Source organism: Columba livia, chromosome 4 (genome assembly GCF_036013475.1).
Source record: "Columba livia isolate bColLiv1 breed racing homer chromosome 4, bColLiv1.pat.W.v2, whole genome shotgun sequence".
NCBI classification, from domain to species: domain Eukaryota; kingdom Metazoa; phylum Chordata; class Aves; order Columbiformes; family Columbidae; genus Columba; species Columba livia.
Window position 1 is genome coordinate 72079628 of NC_088605.1, and position 22195 is coordinate 72101822.

Genomic DNA, 22195 nt, shown 5'->3' on the forward strand with positions numbered 1-22195 from the left:
AAACATAAAACACAATCAGTGCTGAAAAACAGTGAATGGTAATTAGTTCCTTGGTTAAATTAATGAAAAATAAGCAACAATTGCATTTCTTTAGTGTGTTTCTCTCGGTGTGCGGCCATGAAACTGCTGAGTGTGCAGAAGGCTGGGCTGAGCGTGGCGCTGAGTAGCACATCAGCAGGACTTTGGACATCCTTTATGGTATCCTGTGCGCTCTTCACGTATCAGTGCCCCATTGTTCTCCAGACCTGCACGCTGTGTGAGTTTGCTGCTGGACGGAGAACTAATGTGGCTGTAAAGCTTTAAGCATCTGCTGTATCCGTGAGTGGTTTGCTGGAAGAGCTCTCCAGCAGGTAGAACCTCTAGTTCCTCAGGTCTGCTGTCATTAGTCAGAGCCACCACTGCTCACTCCCTGAGGATTGACGATCTATCTTTTTGGTCTGGAGAAAAATTAGCCAAATATGTATTTTCTTCAGAGCCTATAAGGAAGGACAAACAACTCTTTCCAAGGCAACCGGGGAAGTAGCTTCTACGTGCATAGCATAGAAGGCAAATTTGCTGGGCAGGTTTGTGTTACTCATTGTCATTTTTATGTTTTCACAGAATGAAGTTTATCCATGGGTAGGAGACTGAAACAAGGTGTACGTGGTTCTTCCGTTCTCAGAAGAGGATCTGAGGTGAAAACACAAAGTGAGGGGATAGAATTCTGCCTCTCTGATTGGGAATTGTTTTTACATTGTGGCCATGTCTTACTGTATTACCTTTGCCTACAGGGAAATGGCAGTGAGTCAGCATTTGTGCTCAGGCACTAGCCTGCTCACCATAGATTAAAGAACTATGAGTATATCAATTGGCAAATTCAAAATTATTCCACAGTTGCTTCTTCCAGGTTTTTTCCAGTGTTTAAAACTATTTATCATCAGCTGCTTTCTGCTGCTTGTAGAACCACTGGAAAATCCTGTCTCAGTCTACTGCTTATTCTCTCGAATGTCAATCATTTTCACTTCTTTGCTCTCACTGAGTGATGTGACTAATTAGAGGCATGGGAACTTGCGCATCACAGCCCTGGGAGAGCCCCTTCCAAGCAGAGATGGATATTTCAGAAGCTGTTTGTTTTGTATTTTTCTGTTATCTGAACTAGCAGCCAGTGCCTCCCAGTGCTTTTGTTAACCCCTCTCATCTTTCTATATAGATGTTCTGTTTCTTTCAAATAGTAACTAGTGATAAAGAGTTAATTCTATAATAATAGAGACACCCTAGGAGAATGAAATTAGAAATTTCAGTGAAAAAGGGTGAAGAGGATGTTATCTTTCTGGGTCTAAAAATAAAACTTGCAAGCAGAGTCAATGACAAAAACACTGACAGGATGGGATTTCAAGTGATATTTGATCATTATGGGGCCATCAAACGTCCCTCCTGTCCGAATACTTATGAAGCCCCTGTAATCAAAGTTCACCTCTGTGGCCTTGGAAACTAAATAGATTGGGAAGAATGTAAGTGCTATGAAGATACCAAAGGTGAAGTGGCTCTTATGTCACTAGCCATAATAACAAGTGGGATTCCAGCTATACCATAAGTAGTACATTGAAGCAGGATTGTTCTTGCAAATTGAGATATAAAGAGGTGTTGGAAAGAGTTATGCCTCGCCATGTTTTGTGAGTGTCTGTATGAGGGTGGTTTACGTGTGATTTCTATCACTAGTGCTTGTTTCTAGTCCCATAGTCAAGACACCAGAAAACAGGAGGAACATGTCCTAGAAACATACTGAGTACTAAGAGAGTTTCTGCTGATGGGTGACAGAGCTGAACTGAGGCAAGTGTCTAACTGCTAGATTGCCTGTCTGGCAAAATCCTTCTTCTTTTCTCCTAGCATTGTGTCATTGATTCTGCATGAGAACCATTTATGGCCATTACACACTCATCTTCATAAAGTCTGTTTTTCTTCCAGAAAGTTGTCTATTGTCTGTCAGTTAATGTCTGTGTACTTTTAGACCGGAGACACACAACTGTATTTTTATGTCTAACTTTGATGTACTTGCCCGCCATGTTCTCTCTTGTGACTTGGAATGGGAGCAACCTGGTATCATGACATTGGACAGTCTACTTGAAGGGACATGATCTGGATCTTAATTTCCTGGGTGCATTGTGGGCCAAATATATGTTAATGGACCTGCCAGTCCATTGAAAACAAGTTATTACTTATCATTCTACTTTTAGGGGAAAAAAGAATTAATAACTTTTGCTTTTCCTTTTCTGTATTCTAAAAAACACACTTAATACTTTTGCCCAGACTTCCTTCATTGATAAGTACTGGGCTTAATTATCCCCTGCTTTCCACTCTTTATAGATATTGTCCCTTGTCCTAAGAAGTCATGATATGTTAACATGTCAGAAACAGTGGCATTTAAAATATATTTGCCAAAAAAATGGGTAATGGATGGATCATATCTTTTAACTATGCTCAAATCTCCTGCTCAAAAAGGACTTCACCCAGAACCATAATATTGAATTAATGTTTTAAATATAATTACAGAATACACAAACCTCAAAACTAAGTTCAAACAAATAAATGACATGATATATATACTATCTCTGAAAGGATGCAGAGTAAAAAAACCCCAAACCCAAACATCTGTGGCCATTGTTTCTTAGTGTGCATCACCAGTCGAGAATGGCTTCAGCATACAGAAGGTTCTAAGAATAACTGTTAATAAATTCCAACTTCAATATAAAGCCTGTACCAAGGAACAAATAGTATGCTATGGTGTGGCGTTGAAACTTCAAGCCTGTCACAAATCTCAGAAGCAGACATTCCCAGAACAAATGCTTTTCACCAAATACCAAACAAGAATAACTTTTCAACAGAAGATGTCTCTGGAGCATAAAAGAATACCAGCTCTCTTAGGACAGTGATGCAGAAGAAAGTTAGTAAATAGTCATCATATACTCCAGCTTCTTCTGTGGACTCAGACAATAACCGTCATGCCTGGATGGTGGCTACAAGAACAAGATTATTTTCATTTTCTCTATGTGACAAATTCCTCTGTTCTCCAGACTAAAGGAAATAAAGCCTTTCACTGCATCTGGTGTAATAAAATTACAATATTACCCACTACTAGTCCAGATGAGGCAATCAGAAATGAACACTTTTCCCTTACAGCTGCTGCTGCTTTGATCAAAATTGCTCTGTGTTCTTAGTGACTGTAAATCTGAAAGAAGAATTGTTTTTAGGAGATGGAATAGACGTGCATCACCCTCTTTGGTAAGCATTCAAGGCTTTCTGTACTCTGGGGACTGCAAAAATATTTTTGCATATTTTAAGATCTCAGATGTTGATTTTTATTAAAAGGATTTTCCACAGCAAAATCTCCAAGCATATCATGGATATTATTCAGCCCAAATGAATACATAATGAAGAGTTTGAACAAAGCAAAATCCAGGATTTTTTCGAGAATCTTAATAGATCTCACATTCCAAGGTTGTTACCAGCCCAATCCAGAAAGGAATGAATAATGCTTAAACCATTAAGCTATCAGGGTTTTGAGGAAGTGTAAAGCATCCATACTATCTAAGAAAACAATTGCACAGAAATTGTTCCACTGTCAAACAGTGTGAAACAAGTCCATTATTTTATTTGTTTTTATTTTAAGCTAGCAGGGTTTTATCAAACAGCTTCATTTTTAACTCTGTAATATTATCTAAATGATTTCAACATAAGTTAACCTAGAACATTCAGGTAGGATATATTCAGGGCAAGTGCTGGCACACAGGCTGCATTCCCAGATTATTCCATTCTTCTAAATAACTAGTGACCATGATCCTTTCTTAGGACTACCTACTACAATAGTACTTCGAGCTGTTTATATGGATCTCTGCCATCTCAGAACAACAACAATTCTGGGCACATGCTATGGCTGAAGAAAGGTAGAATCACAATTTGGCAGCAACCTGGAGAGAGCAAGATGAGGAGACTTAGTGCTCTATATAGCCTCATGGATTCATATTGGGTAGCTTGGATTTCAGAAGGTCCCACCTCAGAAGGAAATTTTAGAATATTTTGACATAAATCTGGTGTATCGCAGGAGATGTACTCACCCAAATATCCCTTTTCAAGACCGAGTACTTCATATAATGCATTTCAGACTGAGCAGGAGATTAACTCAAGGCAGAAAAGAGCAATATTTGAGGCTCTTGTAATGACAGGAACCCAAGTAGGTCCTGTATTCCTCAGTGATTTGTAAGGCAGTAGAATTTTTCCCACAGAGTCTTTCACAGTCCAAGTTGTGGAAAAAAATGGTTTTACGACATCTGACCTGGAGGTCTCCTTGGTCCCAAGAATTCAAATGTTACAAATTTCCTTTTGAGTCCATAGGATCAGGTGTGCTTCACATCTCTGCCATGTGCTCATTGGCTTTCTTGAATATTGCTGGTCACTAGAAAATTATTTTTCTGCATATGACTCTTGGGATACCAGCTCTACAATCAGTCTGTACAGATACTATTATGTTACAGGCTACTACAGGTTTTGGACAGGCTAGGATGATGTGGAGGGGAGCTGAACACTTGTTAATAGGTCCTGCTTCACCTCTTTTGACATCTGCCATACCACAGGTTGAAGAACAAATGGTTATTATCCCATTATTTTTAAGTCAAACTATGATACAGTAATATGCAAGCAGAATATTTAAAAGAGACAACACAAGTAAAGATTTTTATAGAATATTTAGGCTAAGGAATATAAGAAAATCTCAAGTATTTTGCACTACAATAAAACCTATGAATTGTCTTTTTAATTTGAACGGATTGATGTAAGTAGTCAGCAATTCTCTTTCCCTTGATTTTGTGTCGCTCAGGTTGAGCTTCTCAGAAAGCAGCCCTTCCTGGTAAAATACTGAGGTTTCATAGCAGCTCTTTTTTCTCAAAGTTATTTGAACGCATCATGTACTTTCAGTCTCCTCACTATTCTCTCTCGGCAAGGTCATTGTCTCTAACTTATTTAGGAGGAAGCTTTGAAATTCCTCCCATTAAAGACAAGCATGTTGGACTACATGACATTTGAAGGTCCCATCCAACCCAAACTCTTCTATGATTCTTCTATGAGACAGCACTTTTTATCTTTTAATAGAACTTTCAATGAAGATGAATAAAATAATCAGTAATCTCAACAGTAAGAAACTTGGAAGTCTTATCTTCCTGCTAATTTTCTTTTGAACTTTAAGACCTTGAAAGATTCTGGCTTTGCTAGGACTAATACTGCATCTTTAGCTGAGTTGACCCCAAACCAATCCTTTCTTGTGATCAAAAGTGGGTGACAGTCCTGCTCTTGTTGCATTATTAAAATATACGTGGAAGAATGTGTAACATAGGGAAATGAAGACTCGTATGTCATGTTGTAAACTGTTCTTCAAGTTTGGTTGTCCTCTGGCTTTGTCATTGACAGCAGAAGCTCCTGCTGAGCAGCACTATAGTCCAAGGAATAAGGCACAGTCTCAGGCTCCAGAGAGAGTCCTGAGACCAACCCCCCGGTTGAAGCAAGGTGGGATTTCTGTGCATCTGTTACATTCAATGCACTGTTGCCTGACATACTTCATATTCGTTGCTAGCAGGTTGTTCTTTTGAGAAGCCAGGGAGAATCAGTTTTGCTTCTGTTTTACACTAAGAAAATTGACGTCGAAATGACAGTTAACTACAAGAAAGGAAAACGCATCTGAAGACTTGGGGCAGGTAGACCGGGAACGAGGTTTATCTTGTTCAAAGCACTTAATAGATGTTAGCATTATGGTGACTGTGTCGGTTGTGACTAATAAATATGGTAAACTGGCCATAAATGGAGGTATGTTTGTTTTGTTGCATCTGATAGGAATGAATGTGGAGGTGTATGCATATTATGGAAAGAAATAACAACAGAACTGCCTTACTGTAACATGTAAGTTGTGGACATTGAAGAAATGAGGCAAAAATTATTAAACTGTCGATGTGTTGCATGGACTGTACTGTAAGACTGATTTTACATATTGGAAAAGTGTAGACATTTGTATCTGAGGATGTTTTATGTTTGCTGTGATATTTGAAAAGAGTGTGAAATAAATAGCTTAAACAATTCCAAGTTAATAAAAAAAAAAAAGTTAAAATCCCCAAAGGAAATTTTTTCATAATAATCAACACAATAAAGATTTCAGTCAAAAATTTACAACTGGCTGCAACATCCAATTATAAATGAATAAATCATTCCACAAAACGCACTGTTAAGAGTCTGTGCTGAGACAGCACAACATTATGAGGAGGCTACTTGTTTTTTTTTTTACTCAAAATAGAGCAGGAGCTCTTACTGCTAATGTAAAACAGCCCTTTAGTCTGGTGCAGGAAAATGTCACTGAAATGATAAGCCCAAAGTCAGCTGAGATCAGCTCCAATTTTATACACCAATGTAGTCTCCTGTGTTAATGACATGTAGATAAATGGCTTTGCATTCTGGGAAACTGTGCTAGGAGGACACTTATAATTAATGGTAACATCTGCACAAAAATGGTTTTGGGAAAAATCATTAAGGATGATAGATGACATTAGAAACATAGAAGATAATTACTCCTTTCTTAGTGAGCACCTGTGTATCTATAAGGACCTAACTAGTCCTCACTGCTTAATGTGAGAATATTGCTCAAGTGTTTGTTTGTTTTGGAAAAAATATGTAATTTTCTAGAAATGGTATTTAGGGAAGAATGTTTTACTCTTACATTGTTTCAAATGAAGGAAATCACAATTTCAATGTGATCAGGAAGGCAAATTCATCCTGGGTGTTAACTGAGATTCAAGAAATGAAATTCTTATGTCAGAAGAGTCTTCAGGATAAGGGGATGTTTATTGCTTGCAAATGGCCATGGAAAACTGAATATATATGCTGACTCAGGAAACTTTAGTCTGTGAAAAAATAGAACAGATATTTCCACTGCACTGCAGGTCCTGTTTCAATGGTCTAGTCCAAGGATTCTTACTGCACATGGAGGAACACTTGACCTCTTTCAGGCATCTTTACTTTTAATTTATTCCTTTCTTCTTGCATTGCTTGGTATTTCTGCACACTTTTAAATGATATTTTCCTTTATTCTAGAGCATCTGTTTGGGTCTTGGAGATGCTATTACAATGGTAGTCAGAGACGTACATCAGGGAAAAGTGTTCCCTTTCCATTTTGTGAGGCAGCAAAGGACGAGGCAGGCAGTGGTTTCTGTGAGGACAATACTGCTCAAGGTAGCGGATGGAGGTAAAAATCCCGTTATGTTGTTACTGTAGTTGGCAGCCCGGATGCATCCCTGGCCATTTGGTGCAGGCACACTGCTGTATGCTTTGTAGAAGAAAATTGAAGCTTGTCCCAGTGGCCAAAGACAGACAGAAGACAAGAATTGAAGTGTTTTTCTTGATTAAGGAAAAAGGATGGCCTCTGAGTTAGCTTGAGGTACCTGCTGCCTACATTTGCCTCTCAGAAGTACGTACATGGACAACAGGAATTTGCTGAAAGCGAGAGATGCATGGGGTAGCAAAAAGCTCGTGGCACAGCTGCTGCCTTTCCTCTGACTTGCCTGTGGAAGGACAAGCTGGCTGCTGCATTTGTGGGAGGATTTCTGGGGTAGTGGCAGTTAATGGGAACATTGCTGAGACACATGATCCTGCACATAAAAACTGGGAAAGTATAGGGTAATCTGTGCAATACATGTATTTAGAAGATGTTATCTTACATATGTGAAAACATGTATTTGAAAATGTCTTGTTAATGTCTTCATAGACTTTAGATTTTACCATAATTTTGCAGGTGAAAGAAGAGAAGTTTGGAACAATTAGTTTTGTTTTGTTTTTTTTTTTTTTTTCTGTCAGAACATCTAAAGAGCAAAGGAAACAGAGGCTTTCCCAGATGAGCTAGAGAAAGAAGAGTTGTCATCATTCTCCTGTTGCCAAATAGCTCACAGGGTAAGGAATGCTTTGAAGATATTTTCTCCTGCAAACGTGATGTAACCAGGAAGCTGAAGTAGGCTGACCAAATTACAAACAAACAGCTCTAAGAAACTCTTGAGGTTTCTGGACCGTAAGAGTGATGTGATACCTCCCATCAGGTAATACTGGAAGACTACCTTCTCACAGTGACCTGTTTAACCCTTCTACTCAATCTCCCCACTGTTGGGAATGACTAACTCCCAGAACTTGAAAGTTTGGTTAGGAAAGGGGGAAAATACCTTAGTCTGAACATGCAAAGAGCATCTAAAATGCTTACAGGACAGCAACCAATGCCCTGCAGGGCACCTTTTGGGTAATGCTGGATAGGTTTCAGCTGGGGAGGGGGGACCAGGTGTTCCCCATCTCATTTCACAGCTTTCAGCTGTGAGCAGCTGCAGCCAGCAGTGTGGTGTGGAAGCTGAGTTGTGAGGAGAGTCTTCATGAGCATGCTGAGAGAGGTTTGTTGAGGTTTATTTTTGCTTTGGTTTACTTCTCCTGTGATCCTTGGGGGGTGACAGAAAGGTGGCTGTGTTTTTTTTGTACCATGGAACCAAATTAAAAAGTTGTCTTTAAGACTTGCCGCAGCAGGATAGCACAAAAAGGGACTAAACTTGGGCTTCTCTGTGTATGGGTTCTGTCCTCTTACATCTGTGTGAATTATTTGGGCCTTTTCGATGTTTAGACAGAACACAGAGGGGAAGTTAGCCAGACGTTACATTGTATTTCCCTTCTAACCACATGTTTTGTCATTTTTTAAATGATTGACTGGACAGAGTTTAAAGAGGATGCATTAATATTTAACTGTGCGGCAACAAATAATTGATGTTTTTGAGCTTTTCTTTAATTCAGACCGCTCTGGAGCTCTCTAGCCTAGTTTATTTTTGATTATAGAAATTCACTCCAGTTAAATCATTCCTTTATCAGCAGGATCTGCCCACATTTGGTTAGACTAAATAGCTCTAGAAACCACAGTGTTTTTTCCAATTTCTTTGAATCAAAGTTACACTAAGAAAAAAAAACACAACACACCAAGTTTTGCTGAAATTAGGCTGGATCTCATTAATACAGAAAAACTTACATTAAGAAGTCTTTATGCTAGTCACAGCTTCAGCTCAGTTTTGAGAAAAGGCTCTTGGTTCTCTAGTGTTCTACTTGCAGTTCTGTGTATGCAAGTGGACCTGCTCTGTCCTTTTATCATTTTCTTGATTAGCTGTGTCCATTAGTTCTTTGGGTGCTTTACAATGCTTTATCTTTTGGCAGGTAAAACTAACAGGTCAGAAAGGAGAAAAATCTGTCTTATTTTGTCAAACAGCCACATTTATGTTATTGATGCCTCTGCTTTTACTGAATGGCTTCACACTGCTGCACAAGACACGTTATGTTTGTTTTATGGATCCTTCACTGGGCTTGTCTGATCTTGTAATATGCCACCAGACACTGGGGAGGTGTTAGGGAGGAGGGGGAAAGTTGCACAGGTTGTATAATAGGGTGGTCTTTAGGTTTTTTGACACTGGTATTTTTTTAGCAAATGACTCCAATAATAGAAAGGGAGGTGCAAGTTGACTTCAAGGCCGTTTCATGTACAGCTCTTCAATAAAGAACTGGTAGAAGATATTATGTCCAGTGATAAGGACCTTTGAGTGGCACTAAAAAGGTTTTTCAAATGTACCCGTAACACTACGGTCCTGCATACCACCCCAGTATGTAAAAAGGTGCTAAAAGCATTCTGTAAATTTATAGGGATATTTTTCAACTCCAGGTTATATCCTGAATCTCTTTGCTCCTGCCAGTAACTGCATTCAAGTATTGTGATGGTTTTACAGGGCTGTGTCTTGGCTCTTAAAAACAACAGCCTGATGTGATAAGTCAGAGTATCCCCATGGCCGTGTATTTAGTAGCATATTTCCTTCTAAAGTGTTTTTCTATAATAGTTCTTGGTAAATAAGCATATTGTCTATGTTCTGATCTTCACAAATCTCACCTGTTTTATTTATGTATCTGATTAGTTCCTGTGTAAGACTGTATTCCTGACTCAGATCCCATGTGTTTCTCCTGCTGATGGTCCTAATTCTGGCACTGCAGAAATTTAGAGACATTTTTACTGCTTCATGGGACTGCAGATCGTATACTATATTGAAATTATTCCTCTGCCTTACTTTGTAACACTGGTTTCTGCTTTAGCCAATTAATAAACTGGCTAAAATACTGAATTAATACACTCTGCCAATTCTTAACATATATTCCAGGTGAGAAAGAAACTTCAGTTAATGTATTTGAGACTGTGTCTGTAATGTATCAGTATATCAGTAGATCAAATTCAGGAACTCACCATTAAAAAATTAGTCATGAAGACTTCAAGTTCACTTATCTTTATGGACTGCTGCTTCAGCATAAGTAATCCTTGTCACAGTGCTGAACCTCCAAGACTGGTGCCCAGAGAGAGGGAAACTTAAGATGAATAGTATTCAAAAGAACTTGCTTTTTAAAAACATACTATATTGTATATTCCTAGGTACAGTCCTCTTATCTCTTGTTACTTCTTTTAATGTAGATAACAGGTTGGAAAAAGGAATAAGAATGATCATGCTGAGGCTTCATGTTTTGCAAACGTTGGCTCTGCCTTAGGTTAACAGTGTAATGTGGCCCGTTACACTGGAAAGAAATTCTGCCGTCTTGTAAAACAGTCCTACATCATGTTTGCCTAATGTATTACTGTGTAAGAAATGCATAATGTGCAGGTTTCTTCCTGGTAGTCTAAGCATTTCTAAGAGATGCCCAGTTCAGGTGTAGGAAGCAGAAATCCCTGCATTCAAGGAAATGAACCACAGTATATGAATGTTGCTTGTGCCCACCAGTACACAAAGGGTGTGTTGTGATTTTACTGGGAGTTGATTGAAAGAGCAGTTTTCACAGGTGATCCAGGTCTGAGTCTAAACAGATGGCTCTTCTAAGAACACACCTGGCACCTGTACAGCATTGCTCTGAAGTTCTTCTCTTTTGTTAAAGTGATCAAAATTATTATTCCTTAGTTTTAATGTAAATATACCTGTTTTCTTTCTTTGTTCGCATGAAATTCATGTTAGTTTCATAACTACTACCCATATTGCTGCACGTTAGAGCTCTGAATCCTCTTGTTTACTGCACCCACTTCCCCAAATGAAGTATCTGGATCCAGATTTGGATCTGAAACTCCATGGCTCAGAGTTACATATTTGAACCATGCTGAATATATGCTGGGGTTTTATCGGTCTGCTGTATCGTTATGCTTTGCTACCCTGGCTAGGATAAAGCTGACTGCTTCAGGGACATCTAAAATACATCTGTCACAACACAGCATTGACATGTAGTTTTGAAGTTTCTATGTTATAAACTCTTAATATTGTATTAATCCTTACAACACTGAAGACTGGACTTATCCTTGAGGTTTAGTTCTTTTAATGTTCCCCCCCTACAAATAATTTGTTCTGCCTTCAAGATATGTGCTCTTCCTCTGTCTCATGAATAACTATTACTATGCGTTCCATCTTTAAGATACCAGTTCTCACTGCTGTGGTGCTGACCCTTTCCTTGGCTCTCTCCATCACACAGTCCTTTAGAGCCAGCACGTACGTCATAGGTTTCCTATGTAGAAATCACCTGAAGTAGTTAGGATGAAGTGCTTCAAACAAAAGGGATAAATTGCTTTGTTTTATATTGGTTGTTGTTCTTCATAACCAATGGTTTCCTATCTAAGAAAACTTTATTCTAGGACAGTTTTGAACAAGTTCTAATTATAGACTTAGCTGGAAAAAATTTGATGTTATCTTAGACCATCTTTCTTCCTTGCATTTTTTTATCTCAACCCATCAAGAATTAAACATGTTCAAGGGGCTGGAAGAACATACTAAGATAAAAGCAATGAAACATGGGAGTTTGGCCAAACAATTTCCAAGACAGATCATGATGGCTTTGTATTTATTACATGGAAATTCCAGAGAGGGCAAGGAACTCAGTGTTGGAAAAAAAGAGAACCATAACTGGGAATAGTGGAATTGAAAAATTCAAGCCAAAATATCTGGGTGGAGAAAAACTTCCTGATGGTGAGATATATTATACTGTGGAATAGTTTCTCCTGATTAAACCCCATCATCTGAGGTTTCCTTTTTTTTTTTTTTAATAATGGTTGTAAAAAATAGAATGTGTATGGAGGAAATCTTGCACAATTGGGGATACATTGACCTGAGTTCCAACCTGTTCTTAGCATATTTACAAGATCAAAAATTAAATGTTTTTGTTGTGATTTATCACTTTGTAGATGTTTAGGGGTTCCAGGTTGCATGAAACCTGCGTAACACTCAAGCACAAATAGCATCCTAATTCTTTACACCATGCACTGGTTTTCTTTTAAGTAACTGAAGGTATAGTTTCATATGCCTATAGATAGATCTTTCAGCCAAATGCTGAAGAAAAAAAAAGTACTATTAAAGATTAAATTTCTGCCTTTTAGAAAGCTGTAACAGGGGTCCAATTATGGAGTCTTGGAGAGAGGAAGAGCTGATTGCCTTTATCCAGAACACTCTATGCCTTACGGCTCACGTTTGGAGTACTTTCTTTTGTATTGCTGGTCCTTTATTCTGTCAAGGTTTAAACACTGATAAAAATGCATATTATTTTGTGCTCAAATAGGATGCTTAAAACAATAAGAAGCAGGTTTATTTTACTGTTTGTTTTGTTTTTTAAGATACCATCAGTCTTTTCCTTAAGATACCATCTCTTCTCTTCTTCTTCTGCAAAGGACTTTTGTGCTGCCTATCTGACTTGGCTTTTCTGAAGAGCTTGGCACCTCACATGTATTAACCCACCTACTGATATGGATGCTGAAGTGAGAACTAGTTTCTGCATTTTAACATGAGAGCTTTATTCTGTTAGGAAAACAAACAATAAAAGGACACCTGCACATAAACATCAGTAGTATTCTCTTTCTGAAGATTTGGTTCAGGAAAACAAAAGAAAAATAAGTAGCTGTCATGGAAATAATAGGATTGACATTTATAGTAAGGAAAAACAGTTTCTGTGTCCACATTTTGTGGGTTATATTTTTTTTCCCTCTCACAGGCATGACTTTCATGCTACATACTGTAAGCAGTGCAACCTCACTAACAAACCACATTTTGGAATTAATCTAGGAGTTCCTTCTCCAGTGTCATTTACAATAGGAATAAAGCACATTAATCTCCAGCTGAAATTGGCATTGCTTCCTCAAAAATCTTTTTATTTTCCTTTGGACCTCCATGAAAGTCAAGTTTATGGACTAATGAACTCCAGGAAGGAGCTGGAGCTCATTTACTATTTGAATAGTACAAAACCTTTCATAATAGGTTGACATTATTCAGTGTGCATCAAAATGGAACTGGTGTAGAACTGCTTTTTTATAAATAGTTTAGTTGTTTGTTACCACAAGAAGAAGAGATTAATTTACAAATCGTTCATCTTTCCTGTTCACAATTCCAGAACCGCTAGTCCACTTGTCTCTAGCTACTGTGTGCCATTACTGAGCAGGCTGCCAGGGAGGGAATCGTAACGAAATAGTAGGTCCCTCTATTAACAGTGGCAGATCAAATGGAAAGTATTACTAAGAAAACATTTCACAACCATTGTTCTCCAGAACACACAAGTGCGATTAGGAGCAAACCCAGAGACATCCTCTCTGCTGCCTGTTGTAGGGTGTAGGTATTTGAAACAACCTCCTTAGGGTAAGACGAAATCCATACAGAGTTTAGCCCACTGTTATGAAATACAGAGCAGCCAGCCTGGAACCTTTTGGTTCCCAATGCTTTATTAATTACCATGCAGCCTTTAGTATGTTTGTCCTCCCAAGCATGCCTGGAGATAATGAGGTGTTATTTTTGCTACTTAATCTCATGAAGAAGGCGAAGAGGTGCAGAGAGTTCATGAGAGACTAGGAGAGCAGGGAATGGGACCAAAGCAATTCTAAGGGTGGTAGCTCAGAGCCATATCAGTTTCACTCCTTGGCTGTCTTCTCTTTTCTCCCTGTAGGAGAAAGCAACAGCATAGATAGATGTCGTGGGGACTTGGTAAAGCTGAGGATTTGTGTGATCCGTAACTAAACCGACTTGAAAAATGAACCCACAATGTGTGGAATAATGGGTCTGCTTCTTTTAGGATGGTCTAGCCCTGTGAACTGATAACAGTGTTACATGTGGTCCCTTAGGGAGGTTATTTCCAGAAGCTCTCTCTTGGTATAGCTTGGCTCCTGTAATATTCTATGGTAGCTCTGCTAATAATGCAGGAGGCAATATGCAAATTATGCACAATAATTTTTAAATGCCAAATTCCAGATTAATACCTGCAGCATTCATATGCTGTCACAGAGACACAGTAAGGCTTCAAAGAGAGGGAAAGTCAAAGGATTGTATTATAGCACAGTGGTACAAAGGCTATTCTGCTTCAGAGCCAGGAGGAGACCTTTTCTGCTTCTCGGATTCTCTTCTAGACACTGTTTCCTCTTACGTAAAATATAGCAATGTTAGTTTTTACCCTTTGAATACAATGTCTAAAACATGGACTTAAGGAAGGAAGTAAAGATTTTATGCCTGTGAAATGAAAATCAAGAGTCTAAACTTCTGCCACCATAGCCATTGACTCAGGAGCTGCTCTGCTCCTCTTCCCTTTTCCAATCTTTCGTCTCATTCCAGCTTTCAGGATGGTGGTCCTTTCTCCTACTTCTGATTCTCTCCTCTCTGCTGGAACTGAAGCTGTAGCGGAAAAAAGAGCCTGAATACTCAGTGGGAAGGATCTTGAGTTCATTAAAAGGGACAACTTGTTGCCTCTTTTATTTTGTTCTTTCTTACTGTAGCTGCCTACTTTAGGACTTTCAAACATGAGTGCAGACAGTTTTGGGATGACTTTATTTTTCCTTGCTTGCATATATGAATCTGTGCATGTTTGGTATTATACTCTGTAGAGAGCCCAAATGGAAAACATGGAAGTAGTGCTTCAAGTAATTTAAGAGTCTTCTGGTGTTCTATGAAGAGTTTTGGAAGATAAACGGCCAATTCATGTGTTTCAGAACTTTAAAAGCAAGAGCTAAGCATGTCTTTCCCACTGTCATGTTTGGCTCTCATTTCTCTTTGTGGATTTTCACTCATCAGAGTGTGAACTGCTTCATATGAATTTTAGAATTAATGAGATGACCTTATTTTCTTGGTTGGATATCTTTGGGCAGTTATATGAGCCTACAAATAAATCCTATAGGTAGAAAAGGTAACTTAGAATATTTTTGTAGATGAAAATTTATATCTGTGAATACCCATGTGCAACATACAATGTGATGAAAAACGAAGTCAAAACAGTGCCCACATGAGGTTTTACAATCACATGATACCAGAGTCCTTTCTTCTATAGTTTGAATAGTTTGAATCTCTTATCCTTTGTTTTTTTTAAATAAATAATATTACATAATTCCATGAAAGAAGAAGAATCCATTTGTATTTTTAAGAAACTGTTTTAACCTGCAGTACAGAAAATGATCAGGCTTACTGTCCTTTTAGTTGAAACAAAGTAATCTATTAATAATTTTCTTGTTCTAAGGTTTCCTGGGTCAAATGACCTTGATTACTTAAGTGACTAGATCCACAACTGCCTGACAACTGCTTTGACTGATTTATATTACTATGTTGGATTAAATGATGTTACAGTTTGATTGAACACCACCATAAGTGTGTGGAAATTACAATTTCTTATTTTTTTAAAAATAGTCTCTTAGCACTATAGTGCTTGCCTACCTTTACCCCTTGAATGCTTTTATTAAGCTACAGCAAACAGCTTACATATGGGATACACCTTGAATATATTTTAAAACACCTGGTCCCTGATGGAAGACTCTAGATATACTTTGCTGTTCAAAGTACATAATTTTTATCAGTGCCACTGCCAATTAAAACTAGTAATGATTCATCAAAAGATTTTTAGGAAAATAAAGACATTGCAATGGCTTAACTCCAAAAGTTTTCATTTTCCTGGCAGCTGTTGTTTCGCTCCATTTCCTTTTTTCAAAGAACGTTCTATGTGCAAATATAACACTTGAAGATTCAGGAAGAAGTGAAACCTCACTTATTAAGAATGTCTCTGCTTTTCCATTAAAAAATGCTATATTCAGAACAAAATCTACTTGGATGAGAATACATCAGAGCATATGATTAATGAAAAGCCAAGAACAAATGTGGGTGCTTCCCTGAGTGTAGGGAAAGAGTCTAATGCACTTATCTGATGTTTTCCTCCTCTTTTTCTCCTGGGACTTGAATATTATTGTTCATAAATCTCAGTTCTACTATTCCATTATTGCAATGGTAATTGTTCAGGAATTGAACTGGGCACTGTTTATCTTGTGCGTTGCTGGTTTTTTTATATAATTGCTCCAGGGAGACTTGTTGAAAGTGGTGTGAGTTTTCTAGTTTCATCGTGATTCTGGGAATACTGTGAATGGGCTGCAGATGCTGAAGAACTGCAGCTAGAGCTCTTCAGCAGGGCAGGATTGCTCCTTGGGTGCCAGGGTCTGCTCAAGCTTCCTACCTTCCTCCAAGCTTCCTACCCAGGGTAGGAAGGTTTGATCAGCGGTAGCAGAACCACTTATTTCTTGTAGTCTTGCAGGTATTGAAGTATGACGTGTTTGGGGAAAACACAATGTGGTGGTGACAGGGAAATATCAACTTCAGGCAAGATACCAGTCTGGGTGTGCCAGGAGGGTCCTGGGAGTATCAGCTGGGTCATCCTACTGGTGACAAGCAAGGGGCTTAGTTCTTATGGGTGGTGATTTCCAATCGAAATGATTCCATGATTCTAGGGTTAGCTCTATTTAAAGCATTTGTTACAGACCCGGACAGTTCTTTAAAACCTTCAGGGATGGAAATGTGCAGCTGTTTTAACCTGTCTCAGCTCTATGTGCTATCCTCCTCGCTCATGCAAAAATAACCTCGTAGGCCAGGTAGTATTGACAACTATAGATGCCAGTGACCTTTCTTATTCTGGTCTGCACTTGTCAGAATTCAATTTTCATTTGTGTTTCATGAATCACACTGTAGAGCAGGTTTTCTCTCTCTAGGCTTGAATTTTTTCACTTGAAAGTTTTCCCGTGTCTTGAAATGCATTGATGCAATTGTCAGCAAAGATAATGCTGAGCTAAATATACTTCTTAATGAACTGGCTTGTTACTAATACCTATATTCTGCACTCCAATTCAGTTTTCAATCATGTTTGTGACCAAAAATTTCAATTGAATCCACTCTATGAACCCAGATCTCCAGCTGTGTATCTGGGTATATATTTTCCTCAGAATATTCTGTTGAGATGCCTGTGAAAAATAGGATAATTAAGGGCTGTAGAAGTTTGAACAAATAATGATAGAAAACTATAAAGGAAATGTAAAACAATGTAAAAAGCTTGGTAGTTTGTACAATGAGGGGTGGGGTGTGCAGATCTGCATTTGAGTTTGAACAGTTGGTGTTTAACCAAGACTACAAGAATTATTCTACCAGCACATTTCTACAAGGAATTTTTATTGTATGTGAAACGTCTGTCAGGGTAAAAACACAAACCAAGCAAGTAAACAAACCAATTTCTTTTGTTTCTGTGGCCACAGATAGGGCAGTGGACTAGAGTCCTATAGCATAAAAAGACCCATAATTTTCCTATTATTATTTCTAGCTTGTTGGTCTTCTGTATTAATTAAGATGGCAGACAAAGAACACAGCGTGGCATCACCAATCTTCTGTGTTGCTGCACAGAATTCATTAGGTGAAAATGCTCAAATTGTAATAAAAACTTATTAGGCTCTGTCATTCTGTCAACAGTGCAGTACTAAGAAAGAACTCTTTTTACAAGAAAGCTTGCAAGAAAGATCTGAGGGTGCTCCATGTGAAGACTGAATGAAAGAGATGGAACTGGAAATGCTTATCTGAGGATACTGGTTGATCATGTCTTCAGCTCTATTGGCTTTGTCCACTGTTTGCCAACAGATGACAACACTCTTCTGTAGCTCTTTTAGAATAATCTGGACAGAAGCAGTACAATAAATTGGAAACAGATCAATAGCAAGACGTGTTTAACCATTGAATGCTTTGTGTAGCAGTCAAGTCAGGTGTCTGACATTGTGACATTTTTGTTTCAACAGGAAAGGAAACAACACCTGGAAACCAAGCGATGGATGGTGGTGAGTTGTCTTTTTTTTATTTATTTTTTTGTTGATAATGACAGGTTTTCTTTGTCCTTTTGCTTCTTTGACATGAGCTTTGCATTGTAAATTGATTTTAAAACAATTTCATTAGGGGTCGCATTCTGGATAGGAGCCTCTTCCACCAGATTAACATCCCTTATATTTAGAAAGCATGAGTAAGTTTTATAACCTCTGGTGTTTTATCACAGGGTATTGCACACTGTTTTGTTAAATGGGACAACATAGGAACAGTCCAGGCTGTGTTAAATGTAAAATGCATGGCCAACTTAAAGGTCCATAAGGAGGTGATCAGGCTGAAAACAGAAGAGACAAGAATGTGACTTGAGTGTACAAACTACCCAGGCCTACTTTCACACCTACGTGAAGTACATATCAAATATCTCAAGGCAGCAATGGACTTTGCTCCTCCTGTCAGGTGCTGTCACTTCTTTTCCTGCTAAAATTGCTTAAGTGTTGGTGTTCAGCATGTTTTGTTACAGATTCTGATGCGTTAAAGTGTTTTCTTTAATTCTAGCAGAGGAAGATCACTCAGGCAAAGACTTTCAGAAATAATTTGGGGTGTTACTCTGCTTTTGGAGATCCTTGCCTGGCAGACTGGGTTTGATGCTAGTTTGAGGGAGAGCTTTTTCATGCTAGTTTTATGATGTTCAGGGTTAGGTATTTTTCTTGCTTGATTTTTCATGCATGCTTTAAGTATGTCACAATAAACACTTCACAATAATTGGTCATCTTTGAAAGTTATGACTTAACCCTGTGTGTTAGTATACTATTTTATGTTCTTGCTAGTCCTGTAATGTAAGTAGCCATAATTTTGAATGCTAAATAGCATTTGTTTCAAAATTTTTATTTAAAAAGTAACTCAGTAATATCACAGGGCTCCTGTTTCTCAAAGTATGTATGGTATTTACTTAGGGCTAAAATATCAGAGATGTATTATTTGGGTGAGGTCTCATGGGGAACCTTTGTTAACATCTCAGTCCCTAGAGAAATCATTCAACAAAGGATCTTTCTTATAGGAGGTTCTCCCTCTTATTCAGGGAAAAATCTGTCCTTGAGGTCAGTGGGAAATTCACTTCAGGGAGAAAATATAGGGTTACATACCAGTATGTGTCACTCTTGGATAATTTTCGAGTCTCGAGTTATCCCCGATTGCTTGTGCTGCCACACTCTTCCTATTGCATTAATAAGTACATCTGTTAGGGAATAATTTTTTTATGTCCCTTTGTCATGGTTGAACCCCAACGGGTAGCTAAGCACCACGCAGCCACTCACTTGCTCCTCCTGGTGGATGGGGGAAAGAATCAAGAGAGTTAACATGAGAAATATCATGGGTTTCCATAAAGGCAGTTTAATAAGTAAAGCAAAAGCTGCACACAGAATCAAAGCAAAACAAGGAATTAATTCACCACTTCCCAATCAGCAGGTGGGGTTCAGCCACCTCCAGGAAAGCTGGGCTCCATCATGCATAATGGTCACTTTGGAAGGCAAAGGCTGTCACTCTGAATGTCCCATCCTTCCTCCTTCTTTCCCCATCTTTATATGTGACCATGATGTCATATGGTGTGGAATATCCCTTTGGTCCGTTGGGATCGGATGTCTCAGCTGTGTACCCTCCCAGCTTCTTGTGCACCCCCAGCCCACTTGCTGGTGGGTGGTGTGAGAGGCAGAAAAGGCCTTGACTCTGTGTAAACCCTGCTCAGCAATAACGGAAACACCTCTGTATTAGCCACACTGTTTTCTGTACAAATCCAAAACACGTACTAGCTACTATAAAGAAAATTAACTCTATCCCAGCCAAATTGTTGTTGAGTAGCTCAGGTAAAATTGAACATGGTCTTGTACCATGTCTAGGCATTTATCTGAGTGTGTTCTCTTTGGTTTATCTTTCTGGGCCCCTTAGGCTTGTTTTTCTTACATTGGTGTTTTTCAGTTGTTTCATATATTAATTTGTGGAATAGCTTGTCTATATGTCACATGACTAAACACTCCACATAGAAAATAACAAAGATAGAATCTGGTTTCAGCAATTTACCCAAGTAATGCGTTTCCAACAATTCTCACTGTTATTCTGTATCAATGATTTCTTTAGGATCCAAAGCAGCACATGTACTGTTCTGAAGTGTAGCAGTTTGAGGTTCTCATTTTACTAAGTTCAAGAGCATTTATAGCTCTGTAAATTCCACCAGTTGGCTGTATACTTTTCTTTTACACATCTTTCCCATAAATTTTCAGAGAGCTCACAATTCTTCTGGTAGGTCAGGAATATATAAGGCACTTCATCTTGCACAGAGAGTTTAGAAAATTCTCATGTATGATGGCTATTCTAATTATACAGGCTTGTTGGGCACTGTCTTGAGTGCATATTATTGCAAAAATTAGTTGCAAACAAAAACTTTATTGCTGTTTTTGAGAGTATATTAAAATAGTATACATGGTTAATGGTTAAAATTCTGGCTTCTCGCAGGACTGGTACATCCTCTGTAAAATTCTGGCTCTGGCCAACTGGTATTTTGCGAACTGGTATTAGCAGCTGGAGTGAGACCTGCAGATCTCTCACTTTCTTCAAAGCTTTTCCACCAACAGTTGTAAAAATAGCTGTTGCAATAATACACACATGTTTATTTCACAGTTACAAATTCAGCCCAGAACTCTCATTGATCACCACCTATGGACACAGCAGGCAGTGCAACGTAGGGCACGTTTTGATCTTTGTGTAAGGTGTTTATTGCATGGTGGTCCATCACTCAGAAGGGCAGACTCAGCACTAGTTCTTTCTGATTCTTTTTTTCTGAACCGTAGGAATATATCCTTATTTTACACCTCCTCGATATTAGATCAGAAACCCTTTTCAAATGAGTTTTGCAGGTAAAAACAGCTGAGGAACATGTGGGTCTTCCCTGTTTGTACTGAATTTCACATCATTCATTGTTTTCTATCAAATGTGTGAGTCTGTGTTTTTCCTATATCTTTGAACATGCAATTTCAGCTGAATGCGTTTTACATAATTTATTAGACTGATTCCTTGTTTAGTTGTCCTGTCACAGAGGGTCTGTGAACACAATGGCAGTGGCTCCTGAGGAATTTCTTTGACGATGGAATAATTCCCGAGTGACACAAACCATGCTCTTTCATCCCTTGCGTGCTCGTAGTCTGTGTGCTTCCAGTGCAAAAGGAACACAGTTCTATTCTGCAATCGAGCTATTCTGTTTCCCGGAGCAGCTTTATTCCATAGCAAGCTTCTGCTTTAAATCAGAAATTTGCAACCTAGACATAGAAGAGGATTAAGTGACTGCCCTTCCCTTTCCATTTACACCTCCTAATGGATTTATATTCAATATAGTGAGCTGACAGTTTGGTTTTCCAATTCAATTTGATGACAGGGATCAACAGGCGGAGTATAGTGGTACTATATAGACTGGTAAAAATGAATTACTGGAGAGATGGAGAAAACCTGAAAAATGTAAGAAATTTAGGCATGAATGGATTAATTAATGAATCTGATAAAATACTGGGTTCAAAAATACTGCATTCAATATATGTATTAATAGCTTGTGTTGATTGGTCCAGGGACGTCAAGATGTCACAATAGACAGTTTATTATGCAGCTGTGTTTGAAAATGTAAGCTATACGCTAGAATGTAAAAGGGTGAAGGATCATATGGAAAATATTAAATGTCTTTATAGAAATCTACTACGCTGTATCATTTAGAATAATGCTTTGTGCTAGTTATCCTGTGGAAAATTACTCATGCAAGTAAAAGAAATGAAAATGAAAAGGCTAGAATTGTTTGCCTTAAACAAAAGGGAAATAGCTACAATAAAACAATGAAAGAAGGTTTCTGAGAGGGTAGTGCAACAAGGGCATATTCATGAAATTTCAAGGAAGCAAATTCAGAACTGATGAAAAGAAATACCAGCAAAATGTGTGGTTGGACTGGGAACTCTACCATAATAAGTCATGGAAATCAGAAGTGGAGAGTCAAA

At 38.3% G+C, this 22195-nt stretch overlaps 1 protein-coding gene across 7 annotated transcripts in view; it reads left to right on the forward strand.

The window, feature by feature from the left end:
* The window catches only part of DKK2 (dickkopf WNT signaling pathway inhibitor 2), a 155605-nt gene that overhangs the window by 24939 nt on the left and 108471 nt on the right, over nucleotides 1-22195 (forward strand). For 3 of the 7 annotated variants that reach the window (XM_021283062.2, XM_065062780.1, XM_065062781.1), the window contains 2 exons: nucleotides 601-687; nucleotides 18149-18187. In XM_021283062.2, coding sequence (XP_021138737.2) covers nucleotides 615-687; nucleotides 18149-18187 — 112 coding nt within the window. In that variant the 5' untranslated portion in view covers nucleotides 601-614. Of the gene's footprint in view, nucleotides 1-600; nucleotides 7256-7863; nucleotides 7957-18148; nucleotides 18188-22195 lie in introns of those variants that run through there. The other 4 variants (XM_065062785.1, XM_065062786.1, XM_065062783.1 and 1 more) reach the window with 3 other exon arrangements.